Source organism: Pempheris klunzingeri, chromosome 18 (assembly GCF_042242105.1).
Source record: "Pempheris klunzingeri isolate RE-2024b chromosome 18, fPemKlu1.hap1, whole genome shotgun sequence".
NCBI lineage: Eukaryota > Metazoa > Chordata > Actinopteri > Acropomatiformes > Pempheridae > Pempheris > Pempheris klunzingeri.
The window spans coordinates 11624468-11648513 of NC_092029.1; the positions used below are offsets into that span (position 1 = coordinate 11624468).

The following is a 24046-nucleotide window of genomic DNA, read 5'->3' on the forward strand; positions in this document are numbered from 1 at the left end:
GCTTGTGAGCAATTGTTAATGACTTTGATGACAGTGATTAATGCTTTCAGAAATAGATGAATACAATAAACTGAATTTAGGCTAAAGGTGCTCTAACACTGAATTCATACAATAGAAATGGATTCAGAAAAGCGCTCTAAATGTCAAATTAGCTTCACTGCTTCTCTTTATCGGAGTGCCTGATGCTCACCCATGTGGGGATTCTTGAATCGTTGGATCTCTTTCTTTAAAATTAAAATTCAAGAGTTTGGTCTGGACCTGATGTTCGTGGAAAGCATCTTGAGATAACATTTGTTAGGAATTGGTGCTATATAAATAAAGACTGACTGGCTGATTGACCTAGTGTTGCCCTGGCAACACATTTAGACAGCTAGCATGGGGGTTAGCATGGTTAACAATCATATAACAAGACTAGTCAGGGTAAGTGTTAGAAGACTGACAATCAATCAATCTTTATTTATACTGACACCAGGACTAGTCTAGCTTGTCTGAAGAAGAGAGATCAGGGCTTGAGCTAAATGGTATATTAATATAGTTTGTATATTAGTAAAGTTTGAATGACTTTTCTGTGCAAACTTTCATCACAATCCATTTTGTGTTGATATTTACCAAAATAATTAAATCCAATAATGATCAGCACCCTCAAATGAACATTATGTTCCTGAGGTTCTGTACCCCTGTATACAAACAGCATGAAAAAGCACATAGACCATTATAGTGCACTGAAAAGCGGGTGAAATTACAAGGTGCTTAAGACAAGTTGACGTGTCCCACTGTACAGCATGTGTGCATGAAACCAAACATTTACTCAGAGGATGACAGAGCTGGTTTTATTACTAAATGTCACTTTACAGTCTCAAGGCATGAGGCTTGTTTCCAGACTTTATCCTCCAATATTCACAATGCTCACAACAGGACTTTGCTCTTTTAGCTTTTGCACAAGTTTCTCAAGAGTTTCCCTGAGATCCAGGCCTCAGGTAAAACCAGTATTACCACATTTTCATATTTAAAGTGAAAAAGCACCTAAATGTGCCTGAGCCTTGATGCTGGGTGTAGAGAGAGCCTGACATCAATAGTCTCTCTCTCTCTCTCTCTCTCTCTCTCTCTCTCTCTCTCTTTCTCTCTCTCTCTCTCTCTCTCTCTCTCCCGTGACGTCAGGTGGGTTTAAAGCTCTCCTCGCGTGTCTCCCGTCGGTCCCCGCTCCTCGTCCTCCTGCTCCTCCTTCTTCTTCTCCTCCTCCTCCTCCTGCACCTCTTCCTCACCCTCACATTCACCTTCCCCGCCGAGCTGTGCGCCAGCCAATGCTTCACACCACCCGTGCCCTGGGTGTCTGTCCCATGCGTGGGAAGGACAACAAAATCAAGGGCTTGACTTGAGAGAGAGACAGAGAGGGGAAATAATAATCGTTGCATTCTCTGATTTCGATTTTGACATTTCATCATCGGACGAGGGGCTCTGATTTCGGCGAAAATCTCAGCTCGTACCGTTTTTGTCTCGGAGGTAGGTATTCTAAACTTGTCAGAAACAGTCTTCCACATGGGGAAAATTATATAAAAATATTGTTCATGTTGTTTGCAAATGCTTTACTTTACTTTGAATTGTCTGCAAAAAGTGACAGGAATTAACTAATTAGAATAAGATGTAATAGGATGTGATATCATTTAGAGGAATACAGGCAAGCAATCAAAATACTAATAATATATAACACACTGTAAGTCTTTCTAAAAGTATAGAATGAAAGAAGTAAAAGAAGTTAGACTAAGTAACTGATGATACTGAAAGAAGTCTTGGTTGTTTGGGACTTCCAGTGATGTGTGATTTCAGCACCAAGGAGAGCTCCTGCTCTTGGTGCTGCTTCACTGCTACAACTTTTACAGGGAAAATCCACCCAAAAATCTGAATTTGAATTGTGCTGTGCAGGTGGTTTTGGACGGTAAAGTCAACATCTAACAGGTAGCTGTTGGTTCCAGCTCAAAATCAGAGCCCTGAATTTGAAGATGAATTCACAAACGAAAAAGGAGCTGTACAGTCGATGCTATAGAAATGATAAAAAAAAGTGTTTTAAGCTGCTACAGTCTCATTTCAGTTTATCATACCATAGGTATTGCTAAATTATGTGCTTTTTTATATGCGTTTTTGCATTGAGCACTTGTGTATTTCAGTTGGTAGGTATATTTACTGTAGCAGGTTAGTTTAAGTGTCACTTGGAGGCAATGGCAGGCAAACACCTTGTGCAAGTGTCACTGAGCGTGACACAATCTCACCAGCTCCCCTGGAGTCTGGAGAAAAGAGAAGTTGCATTTCCATTAAATAACCAATCTACTTGTGCTTCTGCTGCCCACAGGACAGAGGGAACAACAGCGCGGAGATATGAACGAGTCGCTGGTGGTGAACGACTCCTCTGTGAGCCCCGGGGCTGGAGAGGCTCTCCCATGGATGGAGGCTGATTCTCCGAAGCACAACGGCAGCCTGGAGTTCTCCACCAGCACATTAGATTTCCCCATCAACCCGTGGGACATTATGCTCTGCATGTCAGGCACTGTCATCGCCTGTGAAAATGCCATAGTAGTAGCAATCATCTTCTACACGCCAACGCTAAGGACTCCCATGTTTGTGCTGATTGGGAGCCTGGCCACAGCAGACCTACTGGCCGGCATGGGATTAATCCTGAACTTTGTATTTCAATATGTGATCTCCTCTGAGACTATCAGCCTCATCACTGTAGGCTTTCTGGTGGCCTCCTTCACTGCGTCCATCAGCAGCCTTTTGGCCATAACAGTGGACCGTTACTTGTCCCTCTACAACGCTCTGACATACTTCTCGGAGAAGACGCTGCAGTACGTACACCTGATGTTACTGGGGACCTGGGGGGTGTCTCTGTTCCTGGGCTTGCTGCCGGTGCTCGGCTGGAACTGCCTGGACAACCCAGCCTCTTGCAGCATCGTTCGCCCCTTGACCCGGAGCAACGTCACGCTCCTGGCCACCTCCTTCTTCGCCATCTTCGTGCTCATGCTGACCCTCTACTTCAAGATTTGTAAGATAGTGTGCCACCACGCCCACCAGATCGCCCTCCAGCAGCACTTTTTTGCCACATCGCATTATGTGGCCACTAAGAAGGGGGTCTCTACTTTGGCCATCATTTTGGGGACTTTTGGCGCCAGCTGGCTGCCCTTCGCCATCTACTGCCTGGTGGGCGAGAGGGAGTATCCACCGGTGTACACCTATGCTACACTGCTGCCAGCCACCTACAACTCCATGATCAACCCCATCATCTACGCTTACAGAAACACAGAGATCCAGCGCTCCATCTACATGCTCCTCTGTGGCTGCTTTCAGGCCAATAAGGCCTACCGGTCCAGGTCACCAAGTGAAGTCTAAAGAGGCGCTAGGGCTCAATTTGTGTGTGTGTGTGTGTGTTGGTGTGTGAGAACAGAGAGCAAAAAGACAAACCATCCTGTGACCATCGACAATCTGCTTACAATTGACAGTGAATGCTTTATGAACACAAAGGGGGTGTGATGCTTGAAACGTGTCTCTCATGCATACCGTATCTGCACTTTACTATGTCTCAACACAAGTTAGGGTGAGATTTTGGAAATGCTGTGAACAAGAAACTTCTGTGAAAAAGACAAAAACAAACCTGTGAATGTACTTAAATGAGAAAAGAAATGGAAAATCTTGCACTTTACCGTGTTTTTTGAAATGCCAAAGCAGTATTGTATAGCCCTTGGTGTGTTTAAACATTTGAACTTGTGAGTACCGTGTGCCATTTTTCTATTTTGTATGTAATTGTCTTTGATGTACACTTTCTACAAGAGGAATAAAGAAATATAAATCCAGCATTGGCTCTATCACGTGTCTCATCATGTGCAGCACGCTTTTTTCTTTTGCAGGAGTCCTCACGTTACACCTGACTTGCGTCTTTTGTTTCTTTGTTATCTTCATCTCGTTCCAGCCCGGAGCGCAGGTGGGTCTGTTTGAAGAGGCTAATGGCACATTGAGAAAGCGAAGCAAGGGCTTTAACCCTGGAAAATAACTTCAATTTACACCTAGACAGATTTGAATCCTGTTTGCTCAGCCTGTGTGCGTTCCGTGTGCGTGAAAGGGAAAGAGTTAACGTGACAGACAGATATAGAGCCATACCGCAAATGTATGAAAACGAGTTCGATTAACATGGCAATTTCAATTACCTCCCCTCCAGAATGGACGGGTGTAATGTAACCTTGTGCAGTTCCTTATTTACTACATGTAACTCCTCATTGTCCCCGGTATATGGATGCATTAATAAGATATTATGCAGTCTGCAGTGTCTGTGCATCACATGAAAAAAGATTGTTTAGACAATGGCCTTTCTTTGTCTCATCAACGTCCCCAATTATGTCTCAAGACTAAAGCAGTCGCAGGCATGTGTATATGTGTATGACTGAGGCTGAGAGGAGCGATGACAATAGGTTTGTCTGCTCTCCCTGTCAGCTTCTGTACAGTCTCTGGATCAACCTGGCAGCCACAAACACAGCAGTTTATCTGCCAGGCTGTTTAAACAGGTAGTGGTTGAGGGCATCAGAGTGCCACACGGGGACGAGGAGACTGCTGTAGAGCGGGAGACATGCAGGTGTGCTCGGATGCAAGGACAGATATCCTGTCCTTGTAAATGTTTTTACATGGCAAGAATAACATCAGCAGACACCCTAAATACTCAATAAGTGTTTTATTTTTAGAAAGCAAGTTTATGTATACCAGCGCGTTCATGATACGTATTTACTAGCATGTATTTGCTACATGCTCAGTAATATGTATTCATGAGCATTTAAAATGAAATGCCAGGAAAGGTGTGATGTGATTCTTAGGTTTTGTGGATATAAAATCAAGCTTCATGTGGTTCTGATAGGGGAAGACATTTTGACATGTCACAGCAGGAAAAGCACTGGTGTAAATATTAAAATTAATGGTGGCTGAGTTCCATTTAGATGCTTCAGTCTCAGGGTCCTGGTATTGTGGATGCTGGCTCATTGTCACAATAGAACAGAGCCATTGTTATGTTATCAGTTACACCCGTGCTTTTCCTACTATGACAAGTCAAAATGTCTCCAGTAAAAAGGGGCCATCTGTTGGTGACTCTTTTAAACACAACTTTGAATCAGTTTGGAAAAGACATTCAGACATTTCACTTGTACATATAACAGGTAGAAAATCCACAGGGAAACTTTTTTTTCATGATTCTCTTTTGCTCTTTCTTGTAATAACTTTTCTACTCCCTCGCACGCTGCCTCACATCCCCTTGCAATTATGTTCCCACACTACGCTTTCCATTACCTGTGATTCATCTTCTCATATTCTACATTGTGCAACACCCAGCTTTGACCTACTTCATGCCAAACCTACAGAATCCTGCACTGATTATTTAGCATGATTGTATAATTACTGAAAAGAAAAACACTGTAAACTGAAATTATTGGACCAAGTGCTCACAAATTCATATGTACAATTGAATGTATTGTCAACGGAAATACTCAAGCTATAATCAACAGAGGCTACCATGGAAATAAGAGAAAACTTTAATGATCTCCAAAATGGATATTCACATATTACAGCAGTACAAGAAACGGTTTGAAGAGGTCAAGAAACAGGTAAAGAGTGACTGAGCTATTTGAGATAATAAATATGGCAAAATGAGAAAACTGATTAAAGATATTTAAAACCGGTGCATTACATGCATTGCAATACCATATAAATGACAAGACTTGAGCAGTGTGTGTGAATCATGTGACATATATACATAAATGCAGAATATAGCCTGTAGACTATAGCATAAACACAAAAAACACACACATACACAATTGCTTTTCGTACAGTATGTGTTCAAATTTGTTTATGCCTCGTGGCCCTTTGGACTAGATTTTTCAGAACACCACTACACAAAATGATGCAGAACCCTCCTTGTCATTTTCTCTCAGCAGTCACGGGTGTGTGGGCTTCACAATGGCTTCACACTGGAATTTATGATAACTCTTGTTTTGTGTCTGTTGGGCAGCTCAATCCCACGCACGTTTTACCAACGGTTCTCACATGTCAGAAAAATAAGGGTCACTGCGCTATCAGCTCTAATAATCTCCAGCTGGAAAGCTGTGAAGCCCTCAGTCAGTTTTAAGACTGTTCACAAAGTGGGGGAAAGGTGAGACATGCTGGAAGCCACTAATGGACTACGCACGGAGGCCTGGGCGCTGTGAGAGCAAGAGATGTTTGTTCACCTTGTTATTTTCTGCACCTCAGCAGATGTTGCTTTTGGTCACCCACCAAAACAGGCAACCACCTGTTTGTACACAGGGCTCACTGAGTTTCTTCAAGCGCAAATTTCTCCAGTGATACATTTTTATAAAATAACTAAGGTTTAACTACATTTAAAGGTTAAAGCGCTGCGTTCAGTGTCCCCTTCCCAAACCGGAGATTTTCACCTGACAATGGCTACTTACATCAAATAACAACATTTTTAGGTGAGATGGATGCTGAAAATCTTCTTTTAGTCATTCTTGACCTCAGAGACAGATATGGACATAATGATCCTACTGTACCTCAAGGTACATTTAGTAGTTGCCTGCTACAGCTGAAAACCACACAAAAGCACCAAAAATTAACCAAAACGATGAGCTGAAAGATGCTAAAATGCTCTGGAGGGGATAAACCAAGTCAGGTCACTAGGACCAACATCATTTGACATAATTTAATCCATTGTTACTATAAGAATATTTATTATAGCATGTTTATGGTCCATTTATGAATCTATAAATATTCCTGTCAATATTCCTGTAAATATTCCTGTCATTTTCCAAAAGGTGTCCAGGAAGAATGGTTGAATTGCAGAAAGCGTGGGATAGGTTGACCTATACTAAGGGCTAAAAGTCTTTTTCATATTTTGACTTTTTTGTTTTCAAATCTGTCTCCTGTGAGTGAGTGCGGAGTACTATGAGTACTCTTGAACTATCCTTAACACCTTTGGTATGAGCTTGTACGCAGCATCAGTTGATTGTGTGCCCATCTATCCTGGGTACACAATCCACGATTGTCTGTGTGAACAAACTGAGAAGTTGGACATAATGTGTGACGACATTTATTGGTGCCAGTGGAGGTTCCACGCACTGCTCAGCGCTGCTTCTGGCTACAGTGTAAAATCACAGCTGTATTTACCGCTTTGCACCTGTGGAGGCAATAAAGACACAGCATTTTCTTTCTTTCTTTCTTTCTTTCTTTTTGTCATCTGTTGGCATTAGAGCCTGATTTCAGAAGCATGAAGCAAGAAAAAGTCATTAAATACATTTATAAGTATTTGTCATCCTCTTTCAACAGCAAAGTGGACTCTGCAGCTGCAGAGGTTAATATTAACAACACTGAAATTCTCCTGTAGCCCTTTCCCTTTGATTTTACACCCATTAGACTAAATAGCGGCTGGTAGCAATGTTTGAATTATGTAATGCTTGATCAGTGCAGACCTGAGCAGTTCTCCGGGCAATTACCAAAGTACACAGCCGAACGATTCCGTCATTAATAACATTAATTACAGTGGTGTAGCAAATGCTCTCCATAGAAACATCACTATTACTCAGTAAGCCATTAGCTCGATGGATGAGGCTTTGATATTATTGACTGTGTAATATTAATAAATAATTTTGCTCCCCTCCTGAGTTGTCATTTCATATTTTCATGAAAGTGGTGTCATAGGAATGTTTAACATGCTGGAATAAGAGACACAAAAATATTAATAGTGGCATTTGTGTTTTGATTGTACTCCCCATGGAGAGCCCAGTGGTATCTAGGGGTACACACACACACACACACACACACAGACACGCACACACATGTGCGCACAGACAAGCCCCAACACAAACGCACGCTTTATCTCTTGGAAAGGAAGAGACGAGCCCACATCAGCTACATAAAATCTGCTTTGTAATAAAAGCTAATGTCATTTACCTTGTTCCCTCTGCCTGTGGCCTGTTCAAACACTAGTGTATGTGTGTGAGTGTGTGTGTGCACGTGTTAGCACAGGATTGTACCGTACGAGTGTACTTGTTAGTAGCTTGGCACCTCCCAGGATTTGTCATGGGTAATTTACCAGATTGTGGGTGGGTGTGCCACGCGTGTGCTGCCTGTATGCTGTCTGTATTGTGAACTGTCCTGTGGTATATAAGCCTGCATGCTGTGTCAAAGTGTGTGTGTGTGTGTGTTTGTGAGTGTGTTTAGGAGAGAGAGACACCTGCCGTAAACCAGGCCCCGGGGTCATTAGCTCCTCTACCCCTGACTTCTCAGAAAAACACTGTGATGTGGTAAGTGTGGGTGAGGGACATTTTTCAAGGTACAATGAGCATAATAAGTGTTGTGGTCAGCAACACACTGTTTAAAGGTTTTAGCTTTGTACTCGCAATAATTGTGTTTACTTTACAAGTTAAACAACACATAAAAAGGGGCAGAATGACCTCTCTTAAGGCTGTTTTCACCCCAAGATCCAAATTGTATGTGATGACTTTTAGGTTTACATTACATTTTTCCATGTTTCACTGTGGAATATTGCTGTATAGTTGTCTGAAGCCCATGAACATTAGCACAAACATTACCAGGGTTATCACTATATAGGCTCTGCCTGATAATAACATTCTGGTGTCTACAGTTCTGCAGTGCAATAGCGCAGGATTGACGATCCAGATACAGTCAGCAACTAAAACCTGAGTCAGATCTAAACTGTTCTGGTTGTGGGATTGATCAGAGCGTTAGGAAAGCTCATATTTTAAAATAGAGTTGGAGACGGTCTTTGAGCTCCAGTCATACACTATACAACAATTATTTGTAATTCATCATGTTTCATGACTGAAAAAGAAGAGGGATTCCATATTATCAGAAGATATCACAGTAGGAAGTGGCCAATCAAAGATCAAACATGTTCTGGCTTAATTTTACCCCCCACCAACCAAAGAGAAGGAGTATTATACTGAATGAAACATATTTTATACTTTCCTTAGTGAAACAGGTCACACCTGACCGGGAAGATAACTAGAGGCGTAAGAAGGCAGATAAAACTGCGGACGTTGAAGGTCAGTGTTCTAAAGTCCTGGTTCACAACTGAATATGGCTGCAGACAGTTCACTTACTCTCCGACACTGTCTGGCTCTCCAGTACTCACACCTTCATCCAGCCTCATTAACTACCATCAGCTTACCTGGTCTGATACTCTTTTGTGATACCTTCCTATCTCAGTCAGGGCAGTAGAGACTGGTGTAACCTTCATAACCTGACTGCTCAACTCTTAAAAGGCACTTGTGTAACATATGAACTCCACCCCATGCCATGAATTGCACCCATAGCTCTCCATTCTTCCCCCTCTACTCTGCCCTCGTTTTCTTTTCAAGAGAAATTCCAAAAGATTATTATCGTTAAGCGATTCATCACCACTCTGACTACAGCCATGATGACTAATGGAGAAATTAGATACTGAGGGGATAAATCCAGTCATGACCAGCCTAAGGACTCAGGAATATGACTTGCATTATCATCTGTTCATGATGGCTTAACTGCTTACTATTAGCTGTTTTAATGCTAGCAATTTCAAATAAATAAGCTTAATAAAGATACTTTTACACATCACTCGGGATGACAGCTTGTTCAGTGCATCAAATACTCTTATGTGAATGTAGTATGAGTATAGTAGCAGGAGTCAGTCAGTCAGGTAGTCATTTCAGTCCAAAAATGTAGATGTAATATAGATGATGTGTCATGGTTTTAACTAAGTATTAGTGTGACATCATGAGCTCATGAAAATTGGATTTTAACTATCATATTGTATGTGTGACAGTGTGAAAGATGAAGGTGAAGGAAAGTTCCTCCATATCAGGGTGTAGTTGCTGAAAAAGGGAAGACAGATACAAGAAAGGACAATACACCTCTTTTTTTCATCAGAAAATGGAGAGACAACAAAACAATGTTCATAATTATTCACGGGTGTCTTTCCAAATTAATATTTTAGACACACAAAAACGATCATCTTATAAAACATGATGCATTATCATAGATTAAACTACCCAAAGAAGTGGTTAAAATTAGCTCCATGGCAAAGTAAAATGTTTCTTATACATTAATAAGTAATAGCTAATGCAATAATATAATATATAAATAAATAACTTCTGATAATACTCCTGAGTTTTTACTTAAATTAAAGTAAAATATTTGACCACTTTTATTCTTCTATCACTGATTCAGACAATATAGCAACTGTACATAATGCACTAGCATACACGTGTAGCCAGACAGGTGTGTGTAGAAATATATTTCCAGCATACAGGACAGAAATATTAAATTCTATTAAGATAAGACCACATTTTACATAACACCTTTCTGCTGTGATACAGATCAAGTTAATTGGCCAAAAAGGTCAGACGGGAAGGTTCAATACCTGAAGAGAGGGCCGAAAAACTGTTGCAAAACTTATATAATGACGTCTGACCTGAGTGCAGGACCAGAAGAATTCAAAGCGACATCTGGCATTTTGGTGATCGGACAGACCTATTGTAAAATAGTTTTTTTGTAAGTCATGTACTTTCATAACATGAGGCCACTTAACACGCTGTGTCATGAAAAGCAAAACTGCACCCAAGGTCAGTGTCTGACTGTGCACGAGTATTGTACACACACAAGGTAAAATAGTCACTTTTATTTATTTCAAGAACAGCAACAGTGATTGACCAAAAGTAAGATGAATTCACAGAAAGTCTACAGTTTTTTTGTTGTTGTTGTCGTTTCACAATAATTTATCAACTGCTTTATTGTAAATGAGAGATCTCAGCTAATTTTCTTCCGTCTAAGAGGAAGCGCTTGCTCTCTAAAACTCTACAAAGCACGTAACAGCAGTGTTAATTGGCAAAATATCTAGGCTAATTTGTGACTTTGCTACTCATTACCTATGAATGACACATTTTAAATGTGTCTAAATGAGCAATAATATCAACCACAACGTGAAAATGAATATTTGAATATATCCAGTGGCCCTAATCATCTTTTAAATCCCACAGAAGTGTTGCATAATGGCCTTGTTTACATTTGTTTTATCTGGGAACGAGAGATTGAGAGTGTGTAGGTGTGCCGCAGACTGTGCTGGTGATAATGGAGTGTGTAGGAGGGAGGGCAAACAAACAAGTATTTGCTGGGCTGTCCTGTCCAAGCTGAATTCCCACCATGATAAAAGATCCCCCCGTGCATCCAAAGCAAAGAATCTCATATTATTTTGATTAAAGGATAAGTCTGCTTGTATTCTATATTTTCATATTCTATGAAAAAAACATTGTGTGGTAAAATCATGACATGGCTTATTTCTCTTTGTCCTACAGCTCCATTGTTGACCAAAGACTACTAGAAACTAATCAGTGATCTATGCTGTTGTACTCTGTGGCATCTTCCTTTATTATGATGAACACACTGTATGGCACTATTTCTAATTTCTGTCTTTATTAAATTAAACTATATATTCTTGAATCCCACAGTCAGCTTGTGGAAGTTTTAGGAGATGTGATAACACATTGTTTGTCTTTTCACTTGATTTGTGGACAATAAGAAAATTATAGAATATTGCCAGCCTTACATTAAATTATAATATAGGAAACTGAGCCCAGGTTTGAAAATAGACAACAGTTATGACATTACTAAGTCTTAAATATGTCTTCATACATCAGCAACCTTTAAATGCAATACAAGAATAAAAAGTCATCACCTGAATTGCAATAAAACTGAAAACTACAGGTTTTAGAATCGGTAGAAAAGGTGTACTAACTGAATAAAATGATAAAACTAACACATTGAATCCCATTGCAACCTTTTTACAATAGGATTGGACATAATTCCAATAAAATTCACCCCACAACTTGAGGAAAAACGTTGTTAAAAACTTTTTACTGACAGACGGTTAAGGTGAGGGAACGGTCAAGAAATTGTTTCTCAGGCTAGAATAGTCTTTTATAATGGGATACAAGTCATTGCTTTACTAAGTTTACACACATTTTTTCTGCCTATAATTGCAAGGCTCTGTTTGACCAGGGGAATTTAGGTGAAAGCAACACCATTATTTCTCTGATTAAATCTGTTTCAGTCCTGAATGTGAACATGGCTCATGAAGAGGAGACGGGATAAAAGGATTCTTGGGTCTTTAAGGGAGTCATTATAGACAAAGTGATGAGAATCAATGTTAGGGATGTTGTTGTATTTTTTTTCCTCGAACAGCCCTCGAATACCACACAATTCCCACTACGCCTCTGTCACTGGGCAAAAAAGTGTGCTTCCTCTTCGGTGTAATATCCCTTACCATCATTCAAAAATATTACATCCATTTCTGACAAATCTGAGCCTCTGTTACTGTCTATTAAAAAATGACATTTGTGAACATGTTTGGCATCTTCCAGATTTTATAAGCAGATGGCTGCATGGCTTGTATAAAAAAAAATACATTCTTCTCAAATATTTCCATCCATTTCACTGCACACATGTATATACACATATATCAGTTCATATGAAAGAAAAGACATAACAGCAGTTTTGGCCCCATGAAGCATCTCTTTGATATATTGTATAAAACAGAGCAATATTACATTGGTTTATTTGTGGCATATGGTTAACTTTATATTTAATGGGTTTTTTAGGTGAAAAACTGTTCTTTAAAAATTCTTCTCTATGCTAAATGTTGTAATATACAGTCAGGTCTTTATACAGCAATGAAAATACAATCTTGTGTCACTTGCAGTAGTGTACAGATGCCCAGTTTGTGGCTTGGGATAACCAACAGGCAAGTCACACACTGGCAAATATACAATTTTATCACTTGATAGTTTAGTTTCACCACAAACTTTCCAAAGACAGCAGCCTTGTTGCTCTTTGTCTGTGGTCCACTCAAGGTCCTGCTTGCATTGACATTTGCAAAAAGCATCTGAACAGTGCGGGAACTCAAAACTGAGAGAAGAGGAAGAGAGGTGGAGAGGATGCGAGAAGAGAGGTGGAGATTTCAATGAGAAATAAAGTAAAAGGCCATAATTAATGTTCAAACATGCTTAAAACACCGACTTGGCAGTCAGAGAAGCTGTGGTGGGGTTCTGACTGTGCAGGATAAACCAAATATAGCGATAAGAGGTCAAGAAAATGACAATGTTGCCATCTAGAGGCAGAGCTGACGTATTCTATCAACAAAGCTTTCTCCTGTATTCAATCCCCTCACACCTCTTAACAACATTGCCCCGGTGTTGTTGCTCTTTTAAAAGCCTTCGGTCCCTTTATGATACCAGATCACGAGTCCTCTTCATTGTAAAAAAAGGCATAGTAGAAGAGGGCGCTGATGATGAGCACAGCGACCGACAACAGCATGTTCTTCCGATTCTCTCTTCTTAACATCTCCAGCTCTTTGCCTGGACATGAAAAGCAAAATGGATGTGAAGGCACTGATACAGAAAAGTCATCAAGCTTTACCAAATCTGACACCTCAGGAAGGAGCAAAAGCTGCAATATTAGTAACATATACACTACTCACAAAAAGTTAGGGATATTCGGCTTTCAGGTGAAATTTCAGGATGAACCTAAAATGCATTCTAAACTTTCTAGGTGAACTTAATGTGACCTTCTCTAAACTTTTGAATGCACATGTCCAACTGTTCAGTGTCTCAGTACTTTTTGCACAAGTTGCTGTTCTCTAACAAGAAGCTTAACAGCAAAATTCACAACAGGTTTGATCCATGAATCGACCAATACATTTCCTGCTTCAGTTAGAATTGGTATTTAAACAGTCCTCCTCATTATGCTGTTCACATTCTGACATCATGAGACCAGTTGATCAGCAGCACATCGCCATTGTGAGGCTTCAAACAGGAAGTCCTCAGACGGAGGTGTTCACTGAGCTTAGAGGGTCACAGAGTGTCATCAGGAGGTTGTAACAGTGATACAGAGAGACTGGAAGAGTCACAGAAAGGAGAGGAGTGGACGTCCTTTGGCCACGTCCCAATTTATTGAGACACCGAAAAATTTTTGTTGTGGTATACCTACCACTGTTGTTAGATTTTCTTTCAATAAATTGTTTAAGGTGAATAAAATTACCATTGCATGCTTCTACTTAAATGCCCTACTTTCATGATATAATATCACTGTAGCATTCACTTTTTACATTTTCCATATATTTCACCTGAAAGTCGAATATCCCTAACTTTTTGTGAGTAGTGTATATATATATAGTGACATATTGTGAATGTATAGTAAGAGACTAATACAAGATTAAACAGGGTTGCTATTGTGGCCCGGATGGAAAGCTTCATAACCCATAATCCCTCTAAGATCAAACTCCTTCCTGTTTCAGTGTTGTTCATCTAAACTGTATATAAGTGGCCATATAGACTGTAAAGGGACTGCACTTATGCAGCCTTTTAAACTTTACAGGACATGCCCATACAAAGTCAAGGTCTGCTCAGTGGGAGCACTTTTGGGTTCAGTGTCTTGCTCCAGGACACTTTGATGTGAGAGGTAAATTGTAAAAACATAATCTTGTATATGCCTACAGCGATGTGCACAGTATGAATTAGTATTTAATGGACACAGACTTACTTAATTTCTGCACCCTCTCATTCATGATCGCCATCTCATCCTCCAGTTCCTGCCTGTGGAGCAGGGAAGGTTAGAGAGTGAGAGAGCCATTCATGGAGTTTAATCTTTGAAAGCAGAGTTTGGTGGTGACAGAAGGTGAGGTTTTTAGCCGTCAGAGGGAGCATCATCTTCACCCTCACCCTCACCCTCACCTTTCCTTGTCGGAGAGCTTCTCCTTCCTGCTCCTGAACTCTGCTCTCTCCAGGTTGTCTTGGCAACGCGTTCGCCGCTCCTCCAAACGGTCAATCTACAGTATTTATACATTTTTATAGGTGATATACGGCAGCAGACGCTAATTTACCAACACTTGACACCATTAACAGAGTTGTAAGACAGGACGGCGAATGAATTGATTACTTTAACTCGTGTAACCTGAACGTTAGCTAATGTTAAGAAGCAGTAGCAAGCGCAAGCTAAAGAGCTAACCTACAAGCTAACACCAGCTAGCTAAAGGCAACGTCTTACCTCAGTGGCGACACTGATTTTCTCTCGCCTTTTGTCTTTTAATTTAGCCATCTTGTGATAGTAAACAGCCTTCCTGAAGTGGACAGACTGTGACTGTGCGGAAGTGTTTTTCTTCCTCGTCGTCTGTCCTTCCCTCCTCAGAGGCTTTGCTGCCATCTACCGTGTAAAGTTACCGACACTTGTGGAGCCACATTCAGGTCATTAACAGCACCTGTGTGTCCAAAACAGGGAAGAAACTCTTAGACGGTATTTAACTCTCCAGAATAACCAAAAACACCATATAAGCTAACGCTGTTTATGAAAATGTTGTTATAACAATGTCCTGCCTGAGCGTCTGCTTTATGTGCAGGCAGGAAGCTGTCACCCGCCTGGTGTGGATGGTGAGAGAGGTTAAGAGAGCTGTTGTTGAACGCTAATCGGATTATATGGCCTCAGAGGACACGACTTGATCAGCTGGGAAGGAAAGGGACGAGACTTTCCATTCTCTTCTCTGCTAGCTTCTGCTCTGAGGAAAACACAATGCCTCTCTTTATAAACCGGGACCAAATGTTTGCTCATCAGGTTCACCTACTGGAGCACAAACTGAGGGTAAACCAGAGTTTAGAGAGTGTGAATGTGACATTAGTCTGTTAGGGATTGATGGATGTTTTCCAAATAACTGCAAATACACTCTTATACAGTGCCCTGTGTGTTTGTAATGTCCTTTGTGAACACATTTCACTGTGTTTTCAGAGTAAAGAGGAGCGAATACTGGAGCTGGAGACAGAGAATGCTATTCTTCATTTAAGACTCACAGAGGTAAGAAGATTTCTGCCATTCACTACCTACAAGCTTAAACCCACAGGCTTCCCCGGTGATTCTATTGGTATTCTACTGGTTTATTTTTGTGCCGTGTGTGTACAGGCGTGTGTCTGTTGTATACACTTACATTGAAAAGGTTTGCACACCCCAGTGACTGCTCTGGGAGTTGGATCTTGTGATTTAATTTTACTTGAATGTGTATCCAAAAGGCCCACCCAGTGTTTGATGATAATTATTGCTGCATAGAGTTACCAACAGGCAGCAGGTAATTTCACCCACATTCTTTACATACCATACTTCCTCCAAGACACAAGTTTCCAGTAGACTGATCAAGTAGTCAACAGGTCCCCAGACCCAAAAATCATCCCAGTTGTAGTACCCAAAATAACATGTTGAGATGGGTTTTACATCTTTTTATCTGTAGACATTTTGGCATGTCATAGTAGTGCCAGTTCCAAGTTCCTGATATAGTGCATGCATGTTTACAGTCATGGCTTATTGGCTTCAGTGTTCTTTACTATTCACTTGACAGACAAACCAGCCTCATGAAAACTTGCATTGTGTTAAAATAAGAGTAAATTGGTACATTGGTGCAGAATAAGTATGTCAATGTTTTATCCTTTTCAGTGTCTTGGCAAAATCCGTCGCAATCATGAAGAGGAGACCAAGGCCCTGAACAATCATCAGCACCAGAGGAATGCACAGAAGATAACCCGGTCAGCGCTCACCAAACTCCTCTCTGACGTTCAGGTACAAATGAATGTGTGTGCGTGTGAGTGTGGTAGAGATGTTTCATCAAATAGCAGTGAAAGCCAAGAAAGGAAAGTAGTATGGAAACTTAGAAAGACAACCAGTAGACACACACACACACAGCCCCACACAATTAATTTGTCCTCTCTGTGTGCTTGTGGCAGGCTGTGAAGCAGGACTTGAGTGAAGTTTTTGCAGTATATTTGAGTTTTGCCACTGAGCTGGAGGAGCAGAGCAAACAGCTACTGGCGAAAGTGCAAGCCAGCCGTTCTCTAAATGGTCACCCTGGAGACGATGTTCAGAGTAAGTATCTGAGTGTGTGGCACCATACTTAAACATAGCTGTAGCATCTTTTACATCATCCTTAGCTTAGGTTTGCAAAAGACTGTTTGTAAGGTGTTGAGCAACCACTTTGGCAGTTGTTGGTAGTGAGAAAATCTAAATTTGGGCGTAGGTTGGGCTTAGACTCAACACTGACCTGTGGTAGTTTCCAATTTAAAGGAGCCAAATACTGAATGAGTGCTTTAACAGGACACTTTGGCATTGCTAAAATTAGGATGTTCTGCTCTCATTTACCCCGTCTGTGTCTCACTCCATTCTAAAATGGTTTACAGGTTACTTGCTGGCTGTGTCTTGATTAGGGTGTGTATGCTGGTAATCCTCTCACGCTGCCCCTCCCCTCTTCTCCCTCACCCCGCCCTTTGTGCCTGCCCAAGGTTGACCGTCCCGTTCTATGCAGTCCCACAAGTCAGCTGGTCACCATGGCCCTGACGACTGGTGAAAACTGATCTCGTCAAATACTCTGGCGCACATAAGCCTGAGCATACGCTGAACATAATGTTACAAGCTGCTCCAAACAAAATGGCTTTCCCTGACTTTTTATTGTTGATGTTAGTTGAAGATTGTAAACACATTCCTAATTACGTGCACTAAATTCAAAATATTCACTTTCCTGTTAGCACCAACTCTTCTGGGTTGTAATTAAACTACTGGGAGATTTTTTTCTTATATTATATTTGCATTGCTTTTTATTTGCCAATTTGCTCATAATTAGATTGTTGACTGATTTTTAACGTCATACTTTATACATGAGCCTTTGGCATATTTCATAATTTATAGAGCTGTCTTGGTTGTGTAGTGGGTTGGCTAACCTTCTGTCCTTTTGTCCTAACATAGATGTTATAGGAATCATTCCAAAATCTGTGCAGAGTAAATGTTTTAAAGAATCAGCCAGATATTTGTTTTTTAACTATCATTGATATAATGATCGCATCAAAACCCAGATCAATCAAACAACTCCTGGAGCTGTTAATATATTTTTTAATTGCACGATTTCATAATTTTTTCTATGATATTAGATGCAGCGACAGCATCCAGAAACTGTATTATGTTGTGCACTGCTAAACTGGTATGTGGATGTTTTTAGGATAATTTACGTTTCAAATAATCTTTAAACACAGAGCAACAGTCCTGCTCATTGTCCACCCTTCTGTTCTATTTATGTCCAGCCGAGCCTATCTTGAATGCTTCAGCCTGTCCTGTGTGAATGGAGGTGTTTGGTGCCAGGTGTGTGTAGATAAGGATTAAAGACTTGGCCTGAATTCAAAGATTTACACCAGAAACCAGATGCCTCTGGCTCTGGAGTTGATTGTTACGCAGAGAGTCATTCATTCACCTTTTAAGACCGTTTGAGCTAAGTTTAGTTTTACGCGGCACTGCAACAGGTTCCCCACTAAATCTGACCAGGTGGCACACAATGTCTTCTGGACAGTGTAGAAGCTTTTCAGTGTTGATCTTGTTTGTTGTCGGAAAATGATCATGAATGGCCAAACTTTTAACCTCATTACACAATAGAAGACCCTTCACATTTTTAGTTTTGACTAGACAAATCACCTTTACCATCTCTCTGCTCTCCCTTTCCAGAATTGCAAGCTCACGTTGCAGCTCTGGAGCGCTCTCTGGAGGAGGAGAAGGAGAGGTGCAGGGCAGAGAGGCAGAGAAGGAAAGAACTCCATAACACATTGGTGGTGAGGACGGACGTTTAGTGTGAAGTGTCAAAAGATAATGGGTAATACAGTAGGTTGATAAAGGCCTACAGCACGTCAGTAAGGATCTAGTTTTGAGCTTTATTGTCAATTTTTGTTTTGCTGCAGGAGTTGAGAGGGAACATCCGGGTTCACTGCAGGGTGCGACCAGTTCTGCACTTTGACCACGTCCAGTCCTCCACCTCTGGATCAGGGTTGGTCAACACGTTATCACCGACAACATGAAATATTGTATGATTGAGTTTGGTCGTTCTGTGCCACAAAAGCTAAAAATAACCCGATTCTGTGCTTTCCTCAATCAGGCCTGCGTCATCAGAAGAAGTGGTCTCTGCAATCAGTGATGTGAGCTTCACAGACTGTTTGAATTTAATGAATTTTATTGCTCCTAGCTGCTCCTGCATACTCACCTTTTTTCTGCTAATCCTTGGTTCTTGTTTTAAGGACACGGTGATGGTGAATTGCATAAAGACAGGGGCGCCCGTGCAAAGCAAGATGTTTGAGTTTGAGAGGTAAAATCAAACACCAACATCATGCAAAGTGCACTATTTCATTTAATTTTCAAGTTTGTTAATGATCGCTCACTGTGGTGACTCTGTTTTTTCCAGAGTGCACGGACCAGAGGATTCCCAAGATGCTGTGTTTGAGGAGGTCAAGCCGCTCCTCACATCTCTGCTGGACGGGTGAGTGTGAAAGGATACAAATAATGACATCGAAATCACACCACTCAAATGTCTTCCTTCAGGTACATTAATGAAATACTACACCACACAAGAACAAACTGAATGAAATTATGACAGACAGCTCAGTGTGACTGTATTGCTTCAGCATGAACTGACTGTCGTCTGCCTCCCTGCCGTGCAGCTATAATGTGTGCATCATGGCGTACGGGCAGACAGGCAGTGGAAAGACTCACACCATGATGGGATCCCAGCTGCAGGACGAGCACTCAAGGACGCAGCAAGAGGCACAGCAGGGTGTTATCCCCAAGGCTGCTGCTGAGCTCTTTCGGTGAGACAGAGGCATTTTTTATTCATTTGTTTTTGTGATATGTACAGTGTGTAACAGTGTGAGAAACCACAGTAGATCTAGGCTAGTATGCTGTATTCTAATTCACTCCTTAAATCCAACAGAAATGAAATAAATTCATCCTCTGATTCATCATTCATAATTCATGTGCACCGAAATAGAAGATAGTTGGTTTAAACTTTGATCTTTAGCTTTTCTTAAACCGTCCATGGTTGTGTATCTGCCCCTGTGTGTGTGACCCAGGCTGATCTCCGAGAAACCTGCAGAGAGCCACACAGTGGAGGTGTCTGTGATGGAGGTGTACAACAACGAGGTGTTTGACCTTCTGGCCAGAGATGAGCGGGGCAACCCCTCCGGCCAGCACCGGGACGTCATCACCACCTCCTCTGGTACCAGTCAGGTCACCTCCCTCACATACGAGTAAGTGCAGCCAGAGCTGAAGCGACAGTGTGCAGAATGTGTCTATATGTACCTTTACCAATGGTCTAGAATATGAAGTTTGGCAGCTTGTGTTTGGTTTCATGGCCTGCGAATTCCACTCTCCACAGCTGCTGCTGTATAAAAGCTCAGATAAACCAGGACCAAACTTAAGAATTTTACTGAGCATTTAAGAAGATAAAGATGTTTTTCTTTATTTGTAGGTTATTTCTTTGTCTGTTGGGGACAAAGACAAAGCTGCTGCTTGATGCGTGTTTTTGAATTTATTCGCCATGGAAGTTGTTTTATGCAACTTGTTGTCGAGTTCCTATGTAGCCAAGTGGACCAAAAAATGTAACTGCTTCATCCTAAAACTTTAAACCTAAAACTTATGTTGTGTTTACAGCTCGTCTTTGCTGCATCATGTGGCAATGACCACCATGTCACCATGACCCGTTACATACATGTAGTTTATATGTTTCATATGTATTCATGTGTTACAGGCCTGTGTGTAACGCCTCTGAGGTGATGCAGATCATCAGCAGCGTTATGAAGCTCAGGGCTCACTGTCCCACCCTCATCCACACCGACTCTTCACGCTCTCACCTCATTGTCACCCTCACCATTTCCTCCAAGAGCCCCAACGCACTGGCCTTGGGTAAGACACACACACACACACACAGCAGCATAAACTGACACCTATTGGCTGCACATTCCTGCATTGTGACTTTATAACTGTTCTATTTCAGCCCGCAAGCTACAAGATGCCAAGAAGGACATGCAGCGCTCCACCCAGAAGGAGTGGTGGAGCCCGCGCTGTCGCCGTGCCAACCCTGCTGCCCGCCACTCATCTGAGTTCTTTTCAAGCACCGCCTCCTCTCCCTGCCGCTCCCCTTCGTATTCCCCATGTCCCTCCCCCAGGCCCAGCATGTCACAGGCTCCATTCAGGACCAAGCTGCAGCTGGTGGACCTGGCAGGGAGCGAGTGTGTCGGTAAGAGAGGCTCATTGCTTCAGGGTGTTCTTAGTAGATATTGTGGGACATGGTCCCTGAATGTTTTAAGATGTATTAGGCAGTGCTTCAAAGGTTCTCTACACGACATTTAAAACATTAATATAGCATCAAACAACTATTTCCTATGTAAAGATATAGTTGAGTAATGGTGTTCTGATCAGGGTGAAGTCGCACTCCTTCAGTGGGTGTTGTAATCAGGACTTGTCCGTTCTTTGTTTTGGTATCCGGTATGGCCACGTGTGCATGTTAGATGCACTGACAGTTATGTCCCTGAGTTATACCATAAACACCACGCACACACGTGCAGCTGAGTCCCCAAGTTGTAGAGTAAACTAAAATAGTGCACACACAGAGCTGCAGTTCAGAGACAGACTCGGACCAGTGAGTGGCTATTGGAGGGAGAAAGAGAGGAGGACGTGGTGTTTGCCTGCACAGCTTGTGTCTGAACCGTGAAATCTGAGGATGCAGATCTTTGTAATCAACTACTTTGTAACCTTCATTTATACAAGCAAATGTTCACTGAATGCAGTGCAGCCAATGTCTGTTCACATCAGTTAGCTTTAGAGTACATAAATATGCAGGTTGTGTGTCTGTATGTGTACCAGGCATGTCTGGAGTTTCGGGTGCAGCTCTTTGGGAGGTGTCGTGTATAAACCGCAGTCTCTCTGCTCTGTCTGACGTCCTGGGAGCTCTGGCCGAGCAGAGACCACATGTCCCCTACAGGAACAGCAAACTCACTCATCTGCTGCAGGATGCCATAGGTGAGACACATGCATACACACACACACACACACACACACACACACACACACACACACACACACACTCCCTCCCTCCCTCGTTTTTATGCCCTATGACTCATGCCTCCTGTGTCTGCTTCCCCCAGGAAAGGCTCACTCAGCCCCACAACACGCACACATAAACATACTGAATCATACAAAATACCAAAAATGAAAAAAAAGAAACTGTTGGAAGCATGTAATTAAACCACCATTGCCGCTCAACATCTCTCCATCTCCTCCACCAGGTGGCGATGCCAAGCTGCTGGTGATGCTGTGTGTGTCTCCCACGCAGCGCTTCGTCACCGAGTCTCTGCAGTCCCTGGGCTTAGGCACGCGGGCCCGCCAGGTCCAGAGGGAGCTGCCGCGAAGGAAGAATAACACCCTCAAAGTTAAGTGACGAGACGAAGAACAAGTTTAACATCCTATGCAGATGCTGTGGTAACGTAGGTCCTTCATCATTCATGCCAACAGGAGTTGAGGGTATAAAATCACACCTCCAAATGTGCTATTTTTACAGTTTGTGGGTCCTTTCTAAAAGTCTGACAAAGACTTCACAGCCTTAAACAGTATGACAATATCTTACTTATCTTTATGTAATATCTATTATTAACAATGATAGTGAGAGAGCCTATTTCTCATCCTGGGAAATAGATTAGGTTTTTGCCAGCATTATGTATACATGTTTGTTTTGGTAGCATTAAATGTCTTCTAGGCTGTAAATATTTGTGTGATGCTTGAATGTAAAACACATTATTAGTGTGTAAATAACCCTGGCCAGTACCAAGGGTACTGAGTAGGAATGAACCACACAGAAATAACACAAAGGTTGGGTAATAATAACTCAATTTACCATAAAATCACTGTATTTAGCCCTTTTGTCACCCCTTTTTTTAAATGTACTTTAATCAAACTGTAAATCATGCGGGTAGTCAACAGTCCTGTGTATGCAAAGGCTTTCTGACTGAAATGTATTGTGGTGTAAAAACATTTAGGAACTGCTGATCCTGCCATGCCTTCTCTTTTTTTTAGCGCTTCGTGTGGAGCTGTGTTTAAACAGTGTTTTACACATTTTGATGTATTCTGTACCTGTGATCATCACCTTTCAAACGCCTTGATAGAATAGTCTCAGTAGAAAATGGTGACAATATTATTTTAAAATAAACAGATGATACAAAGATATGTACTTTGTCTTTGTGTGTCGCTCTATTCCAGAAAAAAAGTGAAAAGGTAATTAAATACATTGTGCAGTCTCACCTGGTTGTTAAGAATAGATGATTCATATACTGTTTGTTGCTCACAAAAGGCTTTTTACTCAAACTTCTTCCGCTGTGAGGAATTGTTCTGATAAACTGTCTGCTGCTGTGTAGATTACAGCACAGAGGGGAAAACACTTAAGCATTGCATCATTTTTAGCTTTTGTTTTACTGTAAATTATTCGGAGCAGCAGGCAGCCGGAATATTCTGGATAAGCATAACTTAAGTAAGAAGCTGTGAAACTGATTGTCCAATGTGGCAAAAGCCATCAGGCTAAGATTAACGTACACCAGCTGATGAGTATTAGCAAAAGTCGTTTCAGGTCTGTTGACTTTAGTTTAATGTTGGAAGGAAACAAATCAGGCAGTTTCCTCCAAGGTGAACCCGTTGGAGTTCCAAGCATGAACAGAATAGCACCAGTATCTGGTAATTAAATCTTTTTCATCAGCTCACTCACACTTACACTTTTAATAAGCCTCTTCCTACTGTACCAGTGTGCTGGCAAACTGTGACACGATGAGAGCTCTGCACAATGTGCTGAAGTTGTAATCCACGCAGTCCCAAAGCTGACATGTTTCTGAGACGAAGGTGTCATGCACCACCCTGATATGAAAGCTGAAATGCGCGAACAGTCTTTGAAACTGCAGGCTTAGAAGATAAAAGAGTGACGGGACAAAAAAAAAGAGATTTATAGCGAGAGTGACAAGATAAACATGAAAACTCCAGGAGCATCCTCTGTTTAGAGAGACGACGGGAAAGGATGAGAGGAGAGGTGAGAAGATGAGGAGAGCGAGAAGTAGAAAGAAGCTGGAGGAAGATGGGAGTAAGTGAGAATGAGCCAAGTGAG

General features: G+C 41.5%; 3 protein-coding genes across 3 annotated transcripts; 2 read left to right on the top strand and 1 right to left on the bottom strand.

Annotated features, from left to right (window-relative positions):
• The first annotated feature begins 2370 nt into the window (after nucleotides 1-2370).
• On the top strand, nucleotides 2371-3378 carry gpr6 (G protein-coupled receptor 6). Its single transcript, XM_070849765.1, has one exon. It carries the CDS (start codon nucleotides 2371-2373, stop codon nucleotides 3376-3378), a length of 1008 nt encoding a protein of 335 aa, XP_070705866.1.
• A 9123-nt stretch (nucleotides 3379-12501) lies between these two features.
• On the bottom strand, nucleotides 12502-15194 carry ccdc167 (coiled-coil domain containing 167). Its single transcript, XM_070849611.1, has 4 exons — nucleotides 15112-15194; nucleotides 14799-14893; nucleotides 14608-14660; nucleotides 12502-13424 (listed from the first exon to the last, which is right to left on the bottom strand). Exons 1-4 carry the CDS (start codon nucleotides 15160-15162, stop codon nucleotides 13306-13308), a joined length of 318 nt encoding a protein of 105 aa, XP_070705712.1. The 5' UTR covers nucleotides 15163-15194; the 3' UTR covers nucleotides 12502-13305.
• Nucleotides 15195-15630: 436 nt separating this feature from the next.
• On the top strand, nucleotides 15631-22342 carry kif25 (kinesin family member 25). Its single transcript, XM_070849807.1, has 15 exons — nucleotides 15631-15699; nucleotides 15844-15909; nucleotides 16540-16662; nucleotides 16827-16965; nucleotides 18586-18689; nucleotides 18816-18901; nucleotides 19010-19049; nucleotides 19149-19216; nucleotides 19313-19387; nucleotides 19569-19715; nucleotides 19977-20153; nucleotides 20654-20808; nucleotides 20900-21142; nucleotides 21769-21924; nucleotides 22191-22342. The coding sequence occupies exons 1-15, from the start codon at nucleotides 15631-15633 to the stop codon at nucleotides 22340-22342; spliced, it is 1800 nt and encodes a 599-aa protein (XP_070705908.1).
• Nucleotides 22343-24046: the final 1704 nt, after the last annotated feature.